Source organism: Schistocerca americana, chromosome X (assembly GCF_021461395.2).
Source record: "Schistocerca americana isolate TAMUIC-IGC-003095 chromosome X, iqSchAmer2.1, whole genome shotgun sequence".
Lineage (NCBI taxonomy): Eukaryota > Metazoa > Arthropoda > Insecta > Orthoptera > Acrididae > Schistocerca > Schistocerca americana.
Genome location: NC_060130.1, coordinates 757,141,341 through 757,164,891, shown reverse-complemented (window position 1 = coordinate 757,164,891; position 23,551 = coordinate 757,141,341). Strand labels below are relative to the sequence as shown.

Below are 23,551 nucleotides of genomic sequence, written 5' to 3'. Positions count from 1 at the left end.
TTCCCATGTGGAATGTTTCCCTCTATATATATATATATATATATATATATCTCTGTGTGTGTGTGTTTCCTCTAGTACTCAACTTTGTCTGAAAGTTCAGCATTATCTGCTTTTTTCTACATTTCTGTCCTTTGCTCATTGCCTTGACTTTGTTACAACATAGTAATCAAAATCATGTGATTTGAAAAGAAAAACTTTCTTTTTGTTAATTAAGCCATAGATGCCATTTGGTCAAATGCAACAACAGTACTACAGTAGATTATTATAATTAATGAACTTTGTTCACATCAGTTTTTAACAAACCAATTTGAAATAGTGATTATATTTTCCGCAGGTTTTAATCTTTAATTTACCTTATTTTCCTTATAGGATGCAATAGGAAAAGTAAGTAAAATATGAAAGTGCCTCTTAAAATTGTAAGTGTTATTCCTCAGTTTAATTTCGGTGTGCATTATGTTACTCTTGTGATTTCTTACATGGCTTTCTATGTATCTGTGCAGTCTAAAAAGAATTGCATTATGTGGATGTAGGATTTTAGTCAGCCTGTTCCCAATAATTAGTTTTTCTTATTAATTTATTTTGTATATGCAACTTTTGTTCAGTCCCTTTCATTTTAAGAATATATGGTAAGCATCCAGCATTAATATTGATGTTTTTCATTTATATTCCTTAGCACAGATCTTGATTCAAACTATTCAAATTTTTTAGTATGGTGTGTTCATTTTCAATGTTTCTGGAAGATGCGTATGTTTTTTGTCTGCTATGATGGAATATGTCTGTGTTGTTGTCATAACAGTGTAATTACAAACCTGTGATGTTAGTAACTGTTTGGTTTTACTGCAGAGGGAATGATCTTTGTGGCATCGAGAGTTTTATTGATTTCTTGTATGTGATAGTTAAAGATTTCAGCATTTCTTTTCCCATTTCTCTGTGATATATGACCAATATTCCAAGGTTTCCAACTTCATTGTGGCTGTGATGCTATTTTACTTGTTTGTGATGAGGAGATTTTCCCAGAACTGAAAAATAAAATATGAGAATTTTGTAGAGCATGTTGTGTACACTGCCATTAGAAACTAGTGTTTTCGAAACCTTTTAGTGAACCATTGCATTTCTTCTTTATTTTTCTCTGTTATTAAGCATCGCAGATACCTTTTACTTTGTGTGTATTCTTCTTAGTGAAACACTGTATCACAGCTATGCAGCTGCTGTAGTGATGTGCTGTGTCTGTTATAAGTGACTAACAAATTCTTTTTTTATTTTTATTTTTTTTAATTTTTAGTTTTTTATTTTATTTTACAAGCAACAATTTACAAAAAAAGTGTGTGTTTTACACTGTATTGTGCTATGTTGTGCACCAGCATTCTGCTATTTGCTAATTATCTTATGTTTGTAGTGGCATTTCAACTCTGTAGTGACATTTATTTGTTTTAAATGTGACATTTGCTTTGGACAGTAAATATCAGTCAGAAGTTGGTGTTATTTGTACAAGTAGTGTGGTAAATTCTAATGTAGGGTTTGTGAAGCCAAGTTCTGAGTACTGCAGTTGGCTATAAGCAATTGCAAGCCTTGCTAACCACAGCATTTTAAAAGGATTCTCATTTGTTTGTATGTTTTAAGTATAATTTCCTGCAAAATGATAAAGATAACTGTAGCATGTGCTTGATAGATATCTCTGTATGTGAGCTGATGTTAAGAATGGTTAATTCCTGCCTCACAGTCATTTGTAACTACATTTGATTTGTTTGTTCTTGTCATTTGGTATTCATTTTGAAGCTTATGGCATTATTAAAGAAATGGCAAGAAATTGGACAAAAGACTCAATGATAGCAACAAGGAATTATACCTTTTAACAATCCAATTAATTGAATTCAGCTTATCTTTTACTTTATTATCTTTGGGCTCTAACTCATTTTTCTGTTCTTTGCAGCTGATAAAACTGTTGTAACTGAGAACAATATTTGCGACTCAGAACATGAATTGACACTCTGACTACTAAATAATCTACTGGAGATGTTCATTTTTTTAACTTTCAGTATATTGACAAAACCAAAAAAGTTTACATCCATCTTCACAAAACATTATGCTGACTGACACAGACTGAACTCCAGCTGACCTCACAAAGACTGTCCCTATAAAGATTGCCCAAAGACTACTCATGTGGTCTCTGCCAAGTCATCTTTAAATACCCTCTCAGTAATCACATGTACTAGTTTACTTTTTTGAAAAGATTATATTGACTAATTCACAATGAAAAATTATAATTTTGCAGCAGGTTATACGCTTCATGAATTATGGTATATTATAATAAATTTGTTGTTATAATCTCAGTCCAGATATTTTACAGTTTCATAAGAAATTGTATTATTTTACATTCCTTAGCAATACTTTCAGCTAATGTTTTTGAATACAGATTAATTACTTTGAACATTTTATTACTATCAAAATTAATGTGTATGAAGAGTGTTCTGTTGCAGGTGCAGTTTTTAGTATTAAAAAAAAAGAAGATCAATTCTAGAACTATTGGCATGTTGACAGTTACATGTACGAGATGTGATCAAAAAGTAATACACAATTTTTGTAAGGAATCTTTATTTATTGATCAACATCAATTTTGTTCCTTTCAAAGTAGTCCCGCACGGATATAATACACTTGTGCCAGCATTTTTTCCAATCTTGGAAACACTTCCGAAATTCACTTTTTGTTATTATGGTGTTCAGGTCCTTCAGCGATTCTAATCTTATCTTGTCAGTGGTGGCAAAATTACACCCATTCATCATTCTCTTCAGCCTCAGGAGCAGAAAGAAGTTTCAGGAAGCCATGTATTGGGAATACGGTGGCTGAGACAATGTAATGGTTATGTTTTTTGCCAAAAAAATTATGAACAAGCATTGACATGTGAGCAAGAGCATTATTATGATGCAATTTCTGTGAGTGGTTTTGCCACAATTCTGATCATTTTCTTTAGATAGCTTCATGCAAAAAGAACATAACTCCCAGATGGTATTCTGTATAGACTGTACAACCATAAGGTAGGAACTCATGATGCACTGTTCCATTGTAATTGAAGAAACCAGTGAGATGAACCTTCACATATGACGGAACTAGTCGAATATTTTGTGGTTTTGGCTCTTCAGGTAGTTTCAATTGGGATGACTGGACCCTGGTTTAATGTCATATCCATACCCATGTTTTGTCACCTGTTATAACTTTCTTTAGAAGTTCTGGATCATTGTCTGCTTCATTCAGAAATTCCTGAATGATGCCTACATGATGTAATTTTTGGTCAAAATTCCAGAATTTGAGAATAAGCTTTCTTACTATATGTTTCATGTCCAGAACATAAGAAAAGAAAAAGAAAAAAATCGATTAGCATGAGCCAAAGGATATGTCAACATCATAAGCAATCTCCCTGATGGTGATTTTGTGATTTTCCAGAACAATTTTCTTTACTTCTTCCTCACTGTCATCAGTTATATATAAAAACAAAGATGAGGTGACTTACCAAACAAAAGCGCTGGCAGGTCGATAGACACACAAACAAACACAAACATACACACAAAATTCAAGCTTTCGCAACAAACTGTTGCCTCATCAGGAAAGAGGGAAGGAGAGGGGAAGACGAAATGAAGTGGGTTTTAAGGGAGAGGGTAAGGAGTCATTCCAATCCCGGGAGCGGAAAGACTTACCTTAGGGGGAAAAAAGGACAGGTATACACTCGCACACACGCACATATCCATCCACACATACAGACACAAGCAGACAGATTTAAATATGTCTGCTTGTGTCTGTATGTGTGGATGGATATGTGCGTGTGTGCGAGTGTATACCTGTCCTTTTTTCCCCCTAAGGTAAGTCTTTCCGCTCCCGGGATTGGAATGACTCCTTACCCTCTCCCTTAAAACCCACTTCCTTTCGTCTTCCCCTCTCCTTCCCTCTTTCCTGATGAGGCAACAGTTTGTTGCGAAAGCTTGAATTTTGTGTGTATGTTTGTGTTTGTTTGTGTGTCTATCGACCTGCCAGCGCTTTTGTTCGGTAAGTCACCTCATCTTTGTTTTTATATATAATTTTTTCCACGTGGAATGTTTCCTTCCATTATATTGATATCACTGTCATCAGTAATTGATGTGCAAGGGCTTCCAGGACACTTGTCATATTCAACATCCTCTGAACCCTCTTTGAAATGTTTATGCCACTCATAAACTCTTGTCTTATTTGTTGTAGTTTAGCCAAAAGCCACAGTAAACAATTCAATAGTGGTGCTGCATTTTGTTCTATTTTTCAAGCAAAAATTAATGCAAATTCTTTGATCCATCTTTTTAAAGTAAAAATTTGTCCAGCACTCAAAAAGACATATAACTTTTTGACTGTCAACAATAAACTAAGTATTCAAAACAGCTGGAAATGCAAAGATACTTCAGGAACATGTGTACCAAAAAGATTTAAAAATTGAAAATTTGATATACAAAGCCCATGAACTTAAAAAAAATTCCTATTACTTTTTGATCACACCTTGTATGTTCTTTGGACTACTAAATCGTATAACAAAACTGAATAATTAGCTGAAAGTTGCATAGACAAGAAATAGAAGTAAAGATATAGTTCATACAGAAGGACACATACAAATATACAATTCAGTCAATGCACACAGTGAGTGAGTAGAATACACAACCGTGGAATCAAAGATGCTAACTGAAGTGTAATGGATCAATACAGTAAGTATTGTACACTCTGCCAAATTACAACCTCAATGAGGAACCAAAAGTATCACTTTTACATTAGTGTTTTTAATGGGTGTTACTGTCTGCCTCACCAGAGTTTTTGTTGTAACTGGTGCATTAGTGTTACTTGTGTTCAATGTTTTCACCAGGTGTGTAGGTAGTATAAGGAGTGTGAGCAGCATCGTATGTTGAGAGATCACTGTGAAGGACATGAAGATGCTGCATACTCATGCGAGACACAATTATTAACAGAGAAACACTTCGAAATGAGCCTTGTTTTGGCTCACCATATAGCCGACCGAATGGTTGAATTGTACAATATCCAGATTTATATGGCATTCAGATGTGACAGTGGTCTGACGTTGGACTGTATGGGAATGTGGGGGCAGTTAAACTTGTCATCAAGGTTCCAGTTGGCCTCCTCTCACCACCCACCAGAAGGTAGGATCATTGTATCAATAAACCAAGGGCATCATTACTCCTTCACATTGGTGCCTGCCATCTGAGAACATGTAATGGACTCCTTGCAACATACTGTGTCATCCTGCACCATTGGTTGGAGACTAGCAGCAGACAAATAGGGAATTTTTGTCCCTTGTGTAGGCTGCTGCTAGCACCACAACACAAATGGCTGATTTTGAAGTGATACTGTGGCAGGGAAGCATGGACTGCTGATGAATGGTATCACATTGTGTTCAGTGATGAATCATGGTTCTTCACTACTCCGAATGATGGTTATTGGTGAGTGTGGTGGTTACCTGGGGAGAAGTTCTACTCTTCCAATATTTTGGAGAGGTACAGCAGTGTTATCTCTGGTGTCATGGTGTGGGGAGCCATTGAGTGTGACTTCAGGTGACAGATGGTCATGATTGAGGGCACTATGATGGCAGAACAGTATGTCACAGACATCCTGCATCCTCAGGTGTTTTCTCTCATGCAACAGTATCGTAGTACCATTTTCCAACAGTACAAGGCTTATTCACACACGGCACTCTGCCTCTTTGAACTGTCTGGACAATGTTGATGTACTCATGTGGTCAGCAAGATTCCAACATCTGTCCCCGATAGAACATGTGAGACCAAGTTCGATGTCAACTCTGACTTAGGATGATTATCTGGGATATCAAGCACCAGTTACAACAGTTGTGGGCCAGCTTGCCTTTGGAGAGCATATAATGGCTTTATGACACTCTTCCCTGCTGAATCAGTACATGCAGCCAGGCCAGAGGGGGTGGAATGTCATCCTGATAAGTGGGCTTGTACTGCCAAGTTCTTTGTAAATTTGATTCAATTTTTTAATCACTGAAATAACATCACACACCTTCTCAATTTGGGAAGTTTTATTTTGTTCCCTCCTCCTCCTCCCCTTCTGGCTGAAGAATTGAAAAAAAAAAAAAAATATTGTTTTGTTCTTCATAATGGTGGCTTGACCGTACCTCAGTCAGAAAACATACTCAAGTGGTAATTTTTGAACAATACATTTTAAATTTAAGTAGGAGCTCATCTGCAGTTTCTATCCTAATACAGTATGTTTGCAATGAAAGTAATTCAGCATTGGTATTTTCTGGAGCAAGAATTTTTGTTTTGTTTCTCATGAATTTTTAATCTTTGTGATCGTCTGTAGAACAGTGCTAGCTGATAATCAGTGTTGATAATTCACCCATCCATGATAACTGGACAAAGTAATTGCCAAAATGTGTAAGATTGTGACACTTGAAGCGAGTTGTTTACGGTAGTTATTTACTGCCCGTACTGTTCAATTATACATGCAGAAGTATTACATATTAATCTGTCTTTCTAGCTTCAATTGTAAGTTCGTAAAACATTTTCTTCTCTGTAGCTGGCAACTGACATTTTTCTACAATAAAATAGCATGACTAAAATACTTGTAGGAAATATTTTAAAGCCTCCATATGAAGCAATTACATACTGCTGTAATTGGTGTATCTGGTTCATAGGAGAAACTATAAGTTTTCAGTTTACCTGTTGCAGCTCACTTTAGTCATAATATTTTACTCTGCTTGAACTGGTGATAAGCCAGTTTGAATCCAGGTTGTGGAAAGAATTTTCACTGCCAATGTTTGGTCAGTAAGAGGAGGAGAGGTAGTAGCATTAAGTTCCTGAGCACCAAAATTTGCACCAGTGTCCTGTTTTAAATACCAAACCTTTCCACAGTGTCTCATGAAGTGACAGCATGTGAAACTGTTGATGGTGATCTGTCCGTCGAATGGGGACATAAAGCTTTGTGCCCTCCTTGGTGCAATTTGCGAGGAGTAGGCTATGTGCCAGCACTGGGCTTCACCCTCTCCCTTCTATCATCATCATCATCATCCTCCTCGTCATTGTTGTCGTCGTACGACACACACACACACACACACACACACACACACACACACACAGGTATATACATGTAGTATTACAAATACTGTAATGATGCATGTCGCAAATGTAATATGCTTAATCCATATTTATCTAACAATCTTTGTTCACTTCTTAACATTTGTTAGTGTAATATTTCAGCTGGCATCAAATTTGTCATTCTAATTCATATTTTACTCAGAATTAATGATTTTAGTTCTGCTTAGATTTAGTTTGAACTGGCTGTGTGTACCCAATACCGTAACGACAGAACTGCTGTTTATAAATAACGCTATCTTGGGACATTTATTGTAGATTCTCTTGCAGCTTTTTTAAAAAATTAAAAAAGTAGAAAAATTTCCGGGATCAAAATATGAATTTCTGGTAACTTCCAACCGGCTTACTGCTATACAGTATTTAGCCCCATTGCATCATGTATCCTTCAAAGTCTAACAAAAAAAAAAAAGTTTTAAAAGCATGTTATTAGCTCAGTAATATTATTAGCTGTTCTTTAAACTTCTTAAAAATAGAGTTAAGAGCTAATGAAAAATCACAACATTGATGAGGAAGGAAAATTGGAAATTCGCAGAATCATTGAAACTGCTATCTAAATTGCTGCCCTGTAACATTATCCTTTCTATATTGTACTATGACAATGTTGTTTTAAATCTTGGTGGTAGTTTTAAAAACACTGGTTCCGTCATTTATAAAATTTTTATTTGTAAAATTATACTTTTTTTAAAAAATTTAAGGGAAGTTACATATTTGGCTGTTTTATGTAAATTTGCCAAGGAGCTTCTGGAAATAAACAATGAGAATGATATCAAAACTGAGAAACCCAAAGACCCTATACAAGTATGGACTCATAATACATTGATCATTACGTAATATGCAGTGAAAAGAGTATTTTAAGATCACCTTTTATTACCACAGCTGTGTCGCTCGCCAGTTGTGACTGAATGGACTGCAACAGTATTATGAAGTTAAGCTTATAGAAGCACTTCGATATGAGTTGTATGAACAGTCTGGAATTTGGCTTTTTTTCTTTTTTAACAGAGTTGACAACTGTTTTGAAAACTTTTGTTTTGAATAATAACAATAACCTGACAGTTTGTCCCTTTAATACAGATTTAACTGAATTGAAACATCAAATTAAAAAAATTATGACCCAAAACTAGAATTATTTTATTTGTTAATTTTATCACATTCTTCATCTACTAATCTACTAAGTTGTCCTGTAGTTTTGATGTATCAGTACTCACATTGCAGAGTGTTAAAGTGATCAGATGAAAACTAGGTGATTTTACTTGAGGATTTGGCTAATGATTCAGTGTGATTATCAGAGAAATTTCCAGTTTGATACTTAATCAATATTTCATACAAAAATTATGTGTTTTATGTTACTTTGTTGTTTAGCTCAAATTGACAAACCTCTTTATTTCTCATTTGATTACAAATTATTTCAGCTTTAATTTCCCACTCAATGACATTATGTTTCCAATTACGGTTATTATAATGCAACAGAGGTATTGTTGCATGGTGTCCAAAGTTTATTAATTTTGAATGTCATGTCCCTACTGCGATATCAAATAAAAACTTCAGGATTAACAATTGTCAGATTTAAAATACTGTTCTCCCATTCTGCTTTATTTCTATAAAAGAAAAGGAAGAGCAGTTAATGTTAAATGTCTCATCAGCACTGAAGTTATTGGAATAGAGGTTTTCTGTAAATGAGATGTAGATGTATCAGTGTAAGCAAATAATAGGATGAATCTTTCAGCATTACTATCAGTAATGTCTTCCTTGTCATTGCCACTACTGTATGAATGTTCCTTCACTGATGATATTGTATACGGGGTCGTCTTAAAAAAAGTTCCTTATTCTGTGTACTATTCTAGCTGCAAGTTATAGTTTTGTGCTGTTATCTACCTGTGCTTAGTTCCACTCATAAGCTACTAATATCTTTTTATCGGCTTTTCAATTTTTTATAGCTTGTTAACATGTAGTTTGTGTGTTACAACAAGTTCCTATATTGAAATTGAGCAAGGAAGTTAAGTAAAATGCATACTTCTACAAATTTGCATCACAAGTGAAGTATACTGATAAAACCCACATTTATACAGGTGTGTGCCTTATTGTTTTTCCATATACCTGATTGAGTGCATGTGAAATGATTTAGGTACAACCCATGAAGCTTGAGGTTAGTATAAGGAAAACCAGATCACTAGATCTGCAGATAAATCTCTCTTTTCGTACAAGAACTGTGGAAAGAATTTGGCCACTCTATATTTGACACATCAAACTGTATACAAAAGGCTCTTTACTCTTCATGTTGTGAGCTGTCAGTGTTTAATTATTTCTTGTGAGCTGTCAGTGTTTAATTATTTCAGTCAGCAAGCTCTTAACACTTGTATCATAGTAAATACAAACTGGTTATGAATTTATAAGTCTTAACAGCTCTCAGTTGGTCCTAGATGTCCTTGAAGTGTTGCTATAAGGGCAAAGGGCAAATTCTCACCCTGGCAGAAACTCGAAATTTTAGATAAGTTAAATCAAGGTTCTTCACAGAAAGCCATTGCTGCAGAGTTCAGCATTGAATGTGCAATTATTTATGACATCAAGAAGAAAGAAGATGTTATTCCATAGTACTCAACACAAATGGATAGTGATTTGGGAAAACAGAAGGTTATGCGAAAGAGTGAGAATGAAGACCTGGACATAGCTGTTAATAGATCGTTCACATAACAGCTCAGTAAAGGAATTGCAGTCAGTGGCGTGATTATAAAGGAAAAAGCAACTGCATTTAACATACAACTTGGTGGTAGTAACTTGTTTGCAGTGAACGAAGGTTGGCTATCAAACTGGAAAAAAACAACATGGCATTCGGCGGCTGACAGTCACCAGGGAAAGTCGCTCAGCTAACGATAAGGATTCTGATGAGTTTGTAAGCAAGATACGGAAGGTAATAGAGGAAGAAGATTTAACTGCTGATGCCTTGTATAATGCTGATGAAACAGGACTCTTTTACAAGATGCTTCGTTCAAAAACATTAGCTGCCAAGAATGAGAAGGAAGCTCATGGTTACAAGCAACAGAAACAGTGCATAGCATTAATGGCGTGTTGTAATGCAAATGGGAGTCATAAACTACCGCTTATGGTGATTGGAAAATCCCAACATCCATGTTGTTTTCAACACACTGACACAAATGCTCTACCAGTGCAGTATTGCACTCAGAAGAAAGCATGAATGGACAGACAAATATTCTCTCGGTGGTTACATGAAACCTTTGTACCAGCGGTGAGCAAAGAGCTAAAGAAGAAAAAGCTTCCACTGAAAGCTATCCTTATAACCGACAATGTTCCCAGTCATCCTTCAGATGTTTCTCTAAAGTCCGATGGTATACATGTACAAGCACTCTTTCTCTCACCCGACAGCCCTAGTTCATTCCATGGACCAGGGAATTTTGGAATCAACTAAACGCCATTATCGACATTCACTTCTCATCTCCTTGCTAAACGAAAGTGAAAACGACTCTATCGAGACTGTGCTGAAGGCATGGAAAGCAATTACCATATGTGATGTTGTTTTCCAAGCAGCCGAAGCATGGGATAAAGTGGAGAGCACTACCATAATGAAGAACTGGAGAAAATTGTGGCCATCCGTTGTCGCCGAGTTGGATCCAGTAGTGAGTGACTGCGACGAGCAAGTCAGTTCAGAGTTATCAATTACTTTGTTCAGTGACATGTTCCACAACCTTCCAGGAGGAGAAGAAATTGATGATGAAGATGTTACTAAGTGGCTGAATGAGGAAAACTGTGATACGAACCAAACTTCAACAGATGAAGAAATAATCAAAAGCATGCAAGAAAGTAATGATGAAAGTGATGAAGGAGAGGACACAGGAGGAGAGAGCATGAAGATTTCTCACACTGCTGGTGCTGAAGTTGCCGAGGTCTTCCTGGTGTACATTATGCAACAACCTGATACATGCAGTACCGAAGTAATGCTTGCAAAGCGGTTGCGTGATAAAGCATTCTACCACCGCGTATCATTATTGCGACAGTTAAAAATTAGGGACATGGTTCATAGTGAGTGATATGACTTTATAATTATGTACAGTATACACTCAAGGACTAAGTTTTCTTTGAAAATTAATGTATTTTTGGATTTAATAAAGTATATCCTCTATGTTTTAAAATTGTATCATCCAGTTTAATAAAGTACAGTACATTATATACCCTATGTTTTCAAAATAAATAAAAAACAAAATAAATGAATAAAACAAATTTCAGACACTCAATAATTCGGCACTTCTGTTAATCTGGCACCCATATGTGTCAGGAATGGCTGGATTAGTGAGAGTCTAGTGTAGTCATATTATTTGTGTTTGATTCAACTGAATAAACTGGAATTCTGTTTCATCATATAATTCATAGATTTGTACCAGTTGACACTAAAGGAAAATCACACAAAGCTGTCTAATAAGACTTATGAGTCTGTTTTTAATTTTCAACAGCCAAGACATGTGAAGTAAGTCATACTTGCTGCACTTCTCATGAAATGATCTACAGCAAGAGGCTCGAAAATAGTAACTACAGATGAAAATACCAAGAAAGCACATAATATAGTACTGGATGATACATAATTGAAGGTATCAGAGATAGCTAATGCCACAGACAAGAAATTGGTATGATACATTTAAATGAGAAAACTTTGTGAAAGGCAGTTGTTACATTCGTTGAATTCCAACAAAAAGTAAATGCAGAAACAAATGTTTGGACCGTTTTGAAAAAGAACACAATTAATTGTGTTCATCAGTTGGTTACCACGGATGAGACGCAAGTGCAGCACTTCACACCATACTTTAAACTGTAGTGAAAGCATGTGGTGGAAACCTGTGGCCTTGACCAGAGACAACAAAGTCAGTTACATCTAGAAGAAAGGGTATAGACAATGCTTTTAGGGCAGCAAAAAATAATTCTTCTTAATGATTATCTTATTAAGGTGCAAACAAATAACTGGGAAATAATACAAGATTCTTCTGGTCCAACAAAGTAGAAAATATTGCTGAAACCTCCATCATTTTATGAGATTTGGCATCCTCCGACTTTCAAGTATTTACAGATGCAAAGAAATTTGTGGCTGGAAAACACATTGACTTAAATGAAGAGTTTAAGGCAACTGTAGATTAGTATTTTACTGATCTTCCATAGATAACTTCAGGGATGAAATCTACTCCCTGGAGAAACACTGGACAATGTACAGTGACCTGTAGGAGTTCAGTTTTGAAAAATAATTGCATTTTGACCAAAAAGTTTCTTCTCTTACGGGGTGAGAACTTTTCACTTTGAAATTATAGACTAGGGCATCAGGCTCAAGCACACTATTCATAACTGCCACTTAATACAAATAATCAGTTGCAAATATTTCTGTGAAAGTGAACTGACACTCCACAGGAAAGTATTGTGTGGTTGATTATTAACTTTTGTGACACTGCACTACTGATCCCTACATTTCTGAAGTGACAGTAGTGTTTGTGAGCCACATATTATAGAACAAATTAGTTTTATCAATTTTATTTAAAACAGAGTTAGTTCTTAAAGATTTTTGATATTAACAATTTTCAGATAAATTTGGTATTGCATTAAGCTATATCTTGGATGCTGAAATTACTGGAGTAAAATTAAATTAAAATAAGCAGTTTTAAACATTTTAAGAGCTAAAAAGTTATATTTAATTTCAGGAAACAGTTTAACTGGCAGTGACCGTTCATCCAACATGGGATGTCATTTTCGTTCCTTACGACCAACAGTAAACCAAGATAATATGGAAATGTTGGAATATCCCTTTCTCACCATGAGAAAGTATGGTCCTGGTTTTATACAACATCTAGGTAAAAAGAATTGTCTAATATAGTTTGATGTCACATAATATCTTATTGTGTACTAATATTCATTCTGAAAGGATAAAACAAATTTGGACACAAAGGAATGCCAACCATCAAAAGTGACATTGATTGATGTACCTCACGTGGTCCTATTGGGCCCATACATGAATAATAATAATAATAATAACTTTATACCAGTAATAGATTTTGAGATAAACTAGAAGTGTCAGTATTATATTAATGATTTCTAGATGAGGACCATCTGTATGCAGCTGAATGAGGGCAATATTTGTTTTGCCAGACATATACAAGGACAGTCCTAACCTAAAAATCATTAATATAATATTAATAGCAACTGAGGGTTCGTAGAACAACACTGTTAAAGATGTTAGGACTGTAAATGTTTATTTCCTCCAGATCAGTTTGGTAGTAAATTAGCAATAATATAGTGGCAGGGGAAGAGAGCAAGCACTCATTTACAGGGTGACAATTATTGAACTATATGAAAAGAAAATGTAAATTAGTTACAAACTATAGTGTGTACACACTTTATTCAATATGTAAATGTGACTACAAGTATTCAGATTTAAGTTATGACATGTTGATATGCCTACCATCATTGGCGATCATCTGGCGCAGACAGATAGCAAAATTCTGCATGACCCGCTGAAGTGAAGTGTCGGAAAATTGATGTTGTCAGTGACCCTCTGAATGGCTGTTTGGGGCATTTGTTGTACATCTTGTCTTTAATATAGCCCCACAAAAAGGAGTCAGACGTGTTCAGATCAGGAGAATATGGCGGACAGTCAAGGCCCATGCCAGTGGCCTCTGGGTATTGCAGAGCCAGAATGTGGTCCCCAAAGTGCTCTTCCAGGACACTCTCCTGCTTCGATGAGGTTAAGTTCAGTCTTACATGAACCAGTCTTGTCAAAATTAAGGTCACTTTGGATAATGGGGATGGAATTATCTTTCAGAACTTTCACATACCGTTCAGTAGTCACTGTGCCATCAAGGAATATCACGCCGATTATTCTGTGACTGAGCATTGCACACCACACAGTCACCCATTGAAGGTGAAGAGACTTCTCCATCCCAAAATGCGAATTCTCAATCCTCCAAATGTACTAATTTTGCTGATTGACGAACCCATCCAAATGAAAGTAGTCTTGGTCACTAAACCAAGCCATACTAATTCCCATCATGCCCTGCATCTGACCATGCAGTTTGAATGTCCTAATGCAAACCATTCAGAAGTTAAGACGATTTTATTTCATATAGTTCAATAACTGTCACCCTGTATTATATATTTGAACATATGAATTCATCTTAAGCAAATTCTACAGAGGAAAATACTTAAATCTATAGCCCAAAATAATGGATATAAGCCCTCCCTCATAAAAACCGTAGTTGAAAAAATCCAAAGTAGTCTTTAGCAATTACCATCACCATTATAAGCTAAGAAAGAAATGTCAACATTTGTCAGTCTTGCATTCTTTGGCAGAGTGTCATATAAACTCTCAAATCTTTTCAGACTACATAACATAAAAATATCCTTCTACACAGACAATAAACAACAGAGTAACTTCACAATAATAAATCCACTGGAGAGTGCCATCAAAAGTCTGCCATATACAAACTCACATGCTCCTGTTTGTGCTTCTGTATAGGACAAACAGGGAGAAGTTTTGTTATACACTACAAAGAATATATGGATGCCCTTCAACTCAAAAACTTAAATAAGTCCAGCTTCGCATCACACATTGCAAGAACACACTATTGGTGGTATCAGTGATAATCTTTCTGTGCTACATATTGCTGACAAAGGGTTACAGATGGGTCTCCTTGAAGAATTGGAGATTTACTATTTTTTAGATATTGTGGCACCAAAACACTAAAAGGACAATAATAAGACATATTCATCCTCCTGCATAAATTTTATTACAGTCTCTTAGTCATATAATAACTATGGCATTCGGCAACTCATCCACTCTACAATTATGTAGTAAATATATTACTCCATTTGTTTACCTTTTGTGTAACTTTTTAATCCATAATGCATTTATACTGCCAATATAAGAATACACTAGCAGCTAGCAAGATTCATGCACATATATTATCGATACTTGTAAATATTTATTCTCTAATACAATGCATCTCAGACCAAAGATCATGATGTAACAAAGTGTGATATATATAATATTCATATTCTGTTTATTGTATCAATGTTAACCTTCTATGAATAAGTGCAAAACCAAGTGCAGATAAATACTGTGTATATTTGTGTGTTGTACCTGTAATGCACATTATGGGGAAGGATTTGCTGTAGATATTGAGACGCAGTGCACTTTAAGTACCCAAAACATAACAATCTTTCTGTTCCATCAACATTTCATTCCCAATAACTATATTTCCATCATTTTCGACATAACCATCACCACAATTTGTAGCTACACTTGGTCAATGATATAATGTTCCTGTAACACTGCCATCTGATGATGAGCTTGCAGTGACTTGAAACTAGTTAATGGGGTGCAATAAATCATATCAAAAATCTAAGAAATTGACTAGTTGCATATTTATATCTAAATAAATCGCCAGTACAGATGACACTATTCTAGCCGACTCTGGGTGCTCAACCGGGAAGCCAGGGAGCTGAACTGTGGAAGAAACAAAACTCTACATGCAGTCAATATATGGGGAGTGGAGAGTTCAAACACTGTAGAGACTGGCATAAAGAAAGCAGAAATGTGACCAGCCTGAATGATTAAAATATTAGCATACAGAACCTAGAACATGGCATGTTGTAGAAACCTGGGCCATGTAAGTATTGACTGGCCCAGTCTGTTGCCACCAGCAAGTAAGCTTGAAACTGATGGGTCATCAGGTCTGCCCATACTACACTCCACATGTGCCATCCAAGATAGCTTTCTGCGTTACTCTACCTCGAGACCCACACCAGCTTATCTATGTCTGTATGTATGTTCACTTGCGAGGATACTAAATCCCCCCCCTGGAAAGACCACTTATAACTGAAAATGGCTTGGTTTCTGTGGCAACCACTGTTTCAGAGTGGGAAAGGGTGTGAGATTCCCTGCAGTAGTTCTACCATCAAAGTAGGCAATGATGATTCAGCGGCAACGAAGGTTCAGCAGCAACGATGATTCAGCTGACTCCACTGGAATGGCGGAAGATTTTGTAGGCTAGCAGAATGGCTGGTTTTCCCACATTGGCGGTGTGAAGACTCATCCATGGGTGAGTGAGCATAGGGAAGTGCAGGTTCCAAGTCCATGAGCTCAGCATCAGGAGCTGCAGGAGTGACTGCTGCTGGCACCCTATGCCGTGGGCAAGATTAGGATGGCGCATCTACAGTGACAACAGCAATGGAATTCACATTGCTATAATTGTTAGTCTCCTATATGGAAAATGCCACAACTGATCCTGTTTGTTGCCTGGCTTGTATGGAGATGCAAATCCAGTCGATTGCAGACACAACTGATTTGAATGATGGTTCAACTGTTCCTTATCAATGTCCCCCACAAAAAAATGCTGATGTTTGTGTCCCACCAGTACATCTGGTAGTCATCTCTGCTGCTGGCTAAAAGACTGAGCTCAAACAGGACCCTTTCAGGAAAATGTGGTAGGCCGCGACGCTCCGGGGCATGTGAGTCGGAGTGCAACAAATCGTAGAGGCCCAGTGGCTGGCACACATGCAACAGTTCCAGCAGACTACACCTGTTAATTGGCATTGTCTGGTTCGTGGCCAGAAAGCTACACAATGTATTGTCACTGGACAATGCATCCATGGACTTCAGCATTTGGATCTTAAAAGTTAGTATGAATTGCTCAACTTTCAAGTTATAATCCAGGTGAAATGGGGCAGTAGTCAGATGCTGAATACCACTTCAAATGCAAAAAATCTGCACACTACTATGGCACAAATTGCCAGCCATTATTGGATACAAGGATCCATGGGAGCCCTTGATAGCAGAAATGACTGACAACATGTGAATAGTTGCTGTCAGTGTTGCGGAGGATAGTTTGGCTACATATGGGATGTTGGATAGTACATGTGTTACTGACATCCACATGCTTCCCAAAAAAAGGGCCAGACAAGACAACATGCACCACATCCCAAGGGTGCTTCAGGACTGGCCAAGGGGACAACTGATGGCAGTGTAGTCTGGTTCTGTGTACAGGCTGACCAAACATGCACAATGTGTTCAGTATGACCATCAATCACCAGCCAGTAGATGTGGTGCCATGCAACTGCCTTTATATGGAACTTACGCCAGTGCTACGTGTGCAGCAGCGGGAGTATGCCGGCATGCAAATTCGGAGAGGTGACTACTCAACAGCTTTGCTGCCTTGTTGCAAGCATGAGGACCCTGTAGACAACTTTGAATCAAGCTGATAGTAGGAAAAATGTATGCCATGCCAAATCTTCTCCCGACAGAGTGTGCTCAGGCCATTCTGTCTGGACTGTCGAGGTGATTTTCTGGAAAAGCAGATTGATGTACTATTAACAATAAATAAATAAATAAATATCCAGTAATGTCTGCTGTGATGTGTTGTCCAACACAAAATTGAGAATGTCCTCTCAATCGAACTCCCAGTTGGGTCCCGTATGCAACTGAAAAAGTATATCTGCATTAGCATGCTGGGCAATGGTCCAGTAACGAATGTCATAGCAATAATTACTGAGAAAGTGTGCCCATCTCTGCAATCCACAGGCCATCCCATCTGGTAGCTTAGAACAAAGGCTGAATAATGTAATCAGTGGCTTGGAGTCAGTGATGAATAGCGACATTGCTCCATACAAAAAATATGAAAATTTTTAATCTCAAAAATGATAGCAAGCACCTCCTTTTCCACCTGTGAATAGTTAACCTCTAGATGACAATATTAGAACAAAGCCATTGTACAGCAAGAAATGTACTGCTCTTTAATTTCAGGAACTTCTTTTCTGGATTATAACGTTAATACTATTATAACGGGTTCTTTCTCTTTGTTATGGATATTATCAATAATTTATCTATATGTAATTAGAGCTGTCATTCATTACACCAAGTGAAAGGTTTGTACAAACCATTCTGCATTTCCTTACTGTTGTTCAATGACAGCCCTTTCTTCTAGACAATTACACCATCAGCAGACAATGTGATAATGCAACTGCCCATATCAGATAAATCGTTTATGTATATCGAGAGCATTAGTGATCCTATTATGCTTTTTTGCATGCACCATATGTTACTTGTATTTTTGTTGAAAATTTATTGTCCAGGTTTTTCCGGTAAAAAAATACATTGAGCCAATTGCATATCTGTGAAAATACTCTGCATGACTGCATCTTTATTATTATTTGACAGCTGTTTCTGAATCTGGTGGCTGTAGAAACATCTTGTTATTAATTGAAGTCCACTAACCTGAGTTACTCTTGTCTATATGAATTCATAATCAGATTCATTTTGGACCTCACTAGATGTAATGTTTCTCCTGGTTCCTATACACACTTCACCCTTCTGGAGCATAATTTATGTTTCCAGTCTATGTCCAATGTGTTGTTGATAAGTTCTTTATTCTCTACTTCCAGTTTCAATTGGTGACAACTGCTGTCTAGGAGACACTTGGGTTTTGAAACTTCACAGCAAGTGCTCCGCTACCTAACAACTAATATTTTAACATTCTTACTCTCTGCATTTTCTGTCATCTCTGTTGTAGTAGTGGTTTTAGTTGATGGTGTGTTTACTACTGGGATCTCAGAATTTGTTTAAAATGCATTCCACACCTACTTTTCTATCTGAGTGTCTGTTCCTGATATGTAGTGCAAACCTAACCTGTCTGTGGTTCCTTTACAAGTCTCCAACTTGTTTTGTAGACTGAGGGATCTACAGTTGAGTTCATCACAGAACCAACAGTGCCTGATTTTGACCTCTCACACAAATTCATACCTGAGGACTGCAACCAGTCCTCTGCATGATGTTGCAAATTGACAGCTGTGCTGAGATACCACAGGTGAAGCTAACTGTCTTCACCACTTCCATCAATTTCTGGAAGAACTGAGAATGGCCTCAAGTCCCAGACAACAGATTACATTGGTGACTACATGAGTAATGTATGAGCTGATTGCAACACTCACTCTCAATTCCTCCTGGGGTGACCTTTTGTACCTCATGGACTATCCCCCCTGGGCCACACACTGAGGGCCCTTTGAGTTTTTTGCCACACCACACTACAGGACCCATCTTGTGCTTCATATTTGAACTGACTACAACTAACAGTTCCTTCTTTCCTCACTCTGGCTGCCCAGATATCGGCAGAAGAGAGCCAGTGGTTCGAGGGGGAGAGGCAAGCACCACTAACCTTGAGGTAACCTTTGTGCCATGTGCCACCTACTGTCTTTCCAATAACACAGATCCGGAACTGGACACAACTTGCCAGCTACCATCAAGTTATTTCTGGGTGGCAGGCTAGGGCTGTCTGCTGACCACATTGGCAACAGGATTAACTTGCAAGTTATGCAGGAGACCACTCTGTCATGCCATCACTGATTAATTTGCAATAACTGTGAATGCTGGTTGCCACATGCCAACACAGCTCCTGGCTTTGTGGCATCACAGTGTGTCCAAGTTCATGATAGTATTAAAAAGCCATCTGGATTCCTCCAAACTGTGCGCCATCTCCTTCCCCTCAGCAGGTTTTCTGAATTGAGTAGATGAGAATGTTCTCTGCAGAATTTTCTTTTTCATGGCCTTAGCCTCATCATGTTCCTGAGTTCTGGTTCATCATTTACCTCCACCCCTTCTCCAGATGCCACCTCAGAAAACTGACTGCTCCTCCGTAACCCCCTCCCTCTCCCTCCCTGCCTGCCTCAGGCTTTCTGTGATACTTGTGTGCTCAACCTTGACTTACTAATTTTAACTTTTCCTTTTTTATTCTTTCTTCTGTTTGGGATCTCCATCTTCACTCGTTACCTTCCTTTATCAGCATTTCTACTAGCAGTTCCCTTCTCTGCTTCTCACTCTCACATATAGTTGCCAGCCAGCTACCACCTGTCTTGCACACACATACAGTTTCCACACTACTGCAATATTTCCCAATTCTCTCTCCAGTTGTTCTGTGTCCTCACCCAACACCCGTACCATTTCACAATATCCACTACCCACCCCAGTCAGACTGCAGCATCAGGGGGCAACAGAAGAGGGGGAGGGAGAGAGAGAGAGAGAGAGAGAGAGAGAGAGAGGTGTGTGTGTGTGTGGGGGGGGGGGGGGGGGGCATGGGCGTGCGTATGCGCGCTTGCATATACGTGTTTGTGTGAGTGTACACACATGTCCACTGCTCAACACATTTCCTGTTTGGTTAACACTTATTTATAGTTGTATTCATATTCAGTTTTGATTTCCAATCATCAGTGCTTTATTTTCAGCATTTTAGTTTCCTAAGAAGTAAATCTATTGTGTTGAATTTACATTTGTTTGCTTACAGTTTTGCTTATAATGGTATCCCATCTATAAAATATTTTGCAGGAGGAACGATAAGTGCAAGATCAGTAAAGCTTTTGGAGAGAATCACTAACCTGGATGAGCCAGAGAGTAGAGACTCATGGTGGACAGAACTTAGAATGGAAGTGCGATCTCATGCAAGAGCTATTGGCTGCAATGTTGTGCTTGGTTACTCAGAGCACACAAGCATTTGTGATGATGTGTGTGTACTCAGTGCCTCTGGGACAGCAGCTTTCATACAGATGGATTCTGGAGAGAGTGCTACACAGCACCCCATAAGCAGGCATCACCTACAAACAAAAGAACTGATGACTACATCACTTGATCGTACAGATTTTGAGAAGGATAAACCTGTCAGTTCTGTACCACTTTCGGTAAACCCATATGATGATTATCTCTAGTCCTATGCATATGAACTTAAATCCAAATAAATAATATAATTTACTATAATTATGAGGCCAAGTTAAAAGTTATTAGCTGAACAGAGAGAGAGAGAGAGAGAGAGAGAGAGAGAGGGAGAGAGAGAGAGAGAGAGAGAGAGAGAGAGAGAGAGGGAGAGAGGGAGAGAGACTGTTTTTGTGTAAAAATCTGCACTTATTTTGGGATATAGTTGCCCTTCAGGTTAATGCATGTCATCCAGTATTTTTAGAGTGAGTTGACGTCATCCTTGACATACAATTCTGGGAGACCCACAAAACACTATTTTCCATGAATTGCTTTAGATGCAACAATAGATGAAAATTAAATGATGTCAAATCTACTATGTATATTATATGTTCTGACAATTTGTATTTTAAATCCCTCGATTTTCCCATTCTCAAAATACATTATTTTTATCTGACGGAAGATTATTTTTTTCTTTGCAATCCCAATTTAAGTGAAGTTGGTTTGAAAGACTTGTGTAAATTTAATCAGTTAATATTTCACTCTTTCAGAGCTTATCAATAACAATGACCCCTTTTGCATCCCAGAAAAAGACTGGCTGTTACATTTCCAGTAGATGAATTGAATTTTGATGTGCACCACCAGTTTCTACAAACTGTGTTAATTGCTGTTTTGCTTCTAGTGTGAGGTGGTGGACACACATCTCATTCACAGCAAATTAGTTGGATTATTTTTAAAATGGTCAAAGATTTCTCATAGATAATTCTTCTAATAAAATGTACCACATTCTTTGTTCTGATCTGCAGAATGTCCCATGTATTTCAGACACTTTTAACAATTAGTCATCTAATACCATATTGTCAATTATCTAGATATTCCAATCTGTGGTAATGTTTTAGGGATGTCCATAATGTGGGTAATCTTTGGGAAGAATATGGCTGTGTTGAATTCAAATACATATTTCTTAACTGCTGAAAATGAAGGATAAGACTTGCCACTATTAACTTTGTCTTTGAATGAATTTCTGTTGGTAATAAACAGTCCAAAAGAACTGATTTTGGGACAGCACTATCTTCCATTTTATCCATTTGAAGAAAACACACGTAGCAAAGACTACTTCAGAAAACGTATCAACAGCATTACTTTGGAGGTCAAGTTGGCATTTGATGTGTACAAATGTACAAAAAAATGAGATTACTTTTTGATACTAGTGCAATCTCTGTGCCATACTGCGAAATTATTACATATCCCCTGTATATCTAGTCTCTCGGAGAATAATATATTAGCTGGAATTGTCCAGTTTCAGGTACAATATTTTTTCTCTGCAATCTATTCTTTAGCATTGTTTGTTTCCAACTAGTTAGGTGTCTTGTTTCTGAATTACTTTATGTAGTACACTTCTTACATGAGCATTATTTATTCATTGCAGAATACTGTGGTGAGATGTGTATTATTTGAACGATTTTTCTTTTTTAGTAGAATATTATTTGTGGTTTCATTTTGGTGCTAGTATGACTGTACTGTAATTTTTAAGCATGTTTGGTTATACAGAAAGTGTACTTCATTTTTGTATTACAGTACTTTGTTAATCTTATGAACAAAATATGTTACCTTATAGAGAAATACAAGACTGGTTTGTTGAATAATATTTAAATTTATATTATGTCTACCCTCTGAAACATACACCACAAGCACAGCATACTGTGTTCATTTTCGTGAAGGTTACTTCTACAGTGTTGGGGCTAGCATTGCTGTCTTCTAGCACACGGAGCTAAGGTTTGACTCCTGGTGACCACATTGGATGTTTCTGTGATGTAAATCACTCTGTCTAGTAAGGCCATTTTTCCCCAGATCACTCAACATGGAAACCAACCTGACATCCACCACCTAAAAACTAATCCCAACCTTATACTCTATCTGCCAATAGAGCCTCCACCACTGTGGCTAGGCCCTGCAGGGATTATCTGGCACAGGGACCCCATCAGCTGTCAGGTATGTCCATTTACAAGCCCTGCCACCATATCTCCTCAAATCCATGTCCATAACAGAACCTCTCCCTTGAGTGTATCTCCCTCGTCACTTCCACCAATTCCTGCACTCCTACATTTTACATGCTTTCTAATGTATATAAACCCAGGCACCTGGGACACCTCATTCTTGCTGATTATTGCATCCCCACAGAGAGAACCTCTGCCCTTAGGTACCATCACCTTCACCCTATTACCTGTAACCTACTCCCCTACATTTCCTATGCCAACAACCCACAGTTCCTTGTTTCTTTATCACCTGTGTCATCCACAATGCCAATGGTCTTGCCACTATTGACCTCTTACCATTCCCAATGAACGAATGGACCCAAACCTACTATATCTTTCTTGGTTGTGATGACCAACTTTATCCTCATCTACAGTCATTCCTTCCGTGAAGGCATCACCTGCAAATAAGTCCATGGTACAGCAATTGGCATGTTCATGGAACCATTGTATGCCAGACTATTCATCAGTCATTGAGAGAAAACCTTCCTATCCACCAAAAATCCCAAACCCTCCACCTGATTCAGATTCATTCATGACATCTTCATGATCTGAACCTCAACATATTTTCTTCATACGCTTCAACTGGTCCTTCTCAGTCCACCAAACTCACCTCCACCTCAAGGACAATTACATCACTACCTCCATCCACATCAAACTTCCAACT

The 23,551-nt window shown here is 37.5% G+C and overlaps 1 protein-coding gene across 3 annotated transcripts in view; it reads left to right on the top strand.

Moving 5' to 3' along the window:
- Positions 1–23,551, top strand: part of LOC124556845 (C2 domain-containing protein 5) — a 226,041-nt gene that overhangs the window by 141,029 nt on the left and 61,461 nt on the right. For all 3 annotated transcript variants that reach the window (XM_047130864.1, XM_047130863.1, XM_047130865.1), the window contains 2 exons: positions 12,825–12,974; positions 20,492–20,841. In XM_047130864.1, coding sequence (XP_046986820.1) covers positions 12,825–12,974; positions 20,492–20,841 — 500 coding nt within the window. The remainder of the gene's footprint in view (positions 1–12,824; positions 12,975–20,491; positions 20,842–23,551) is intronic.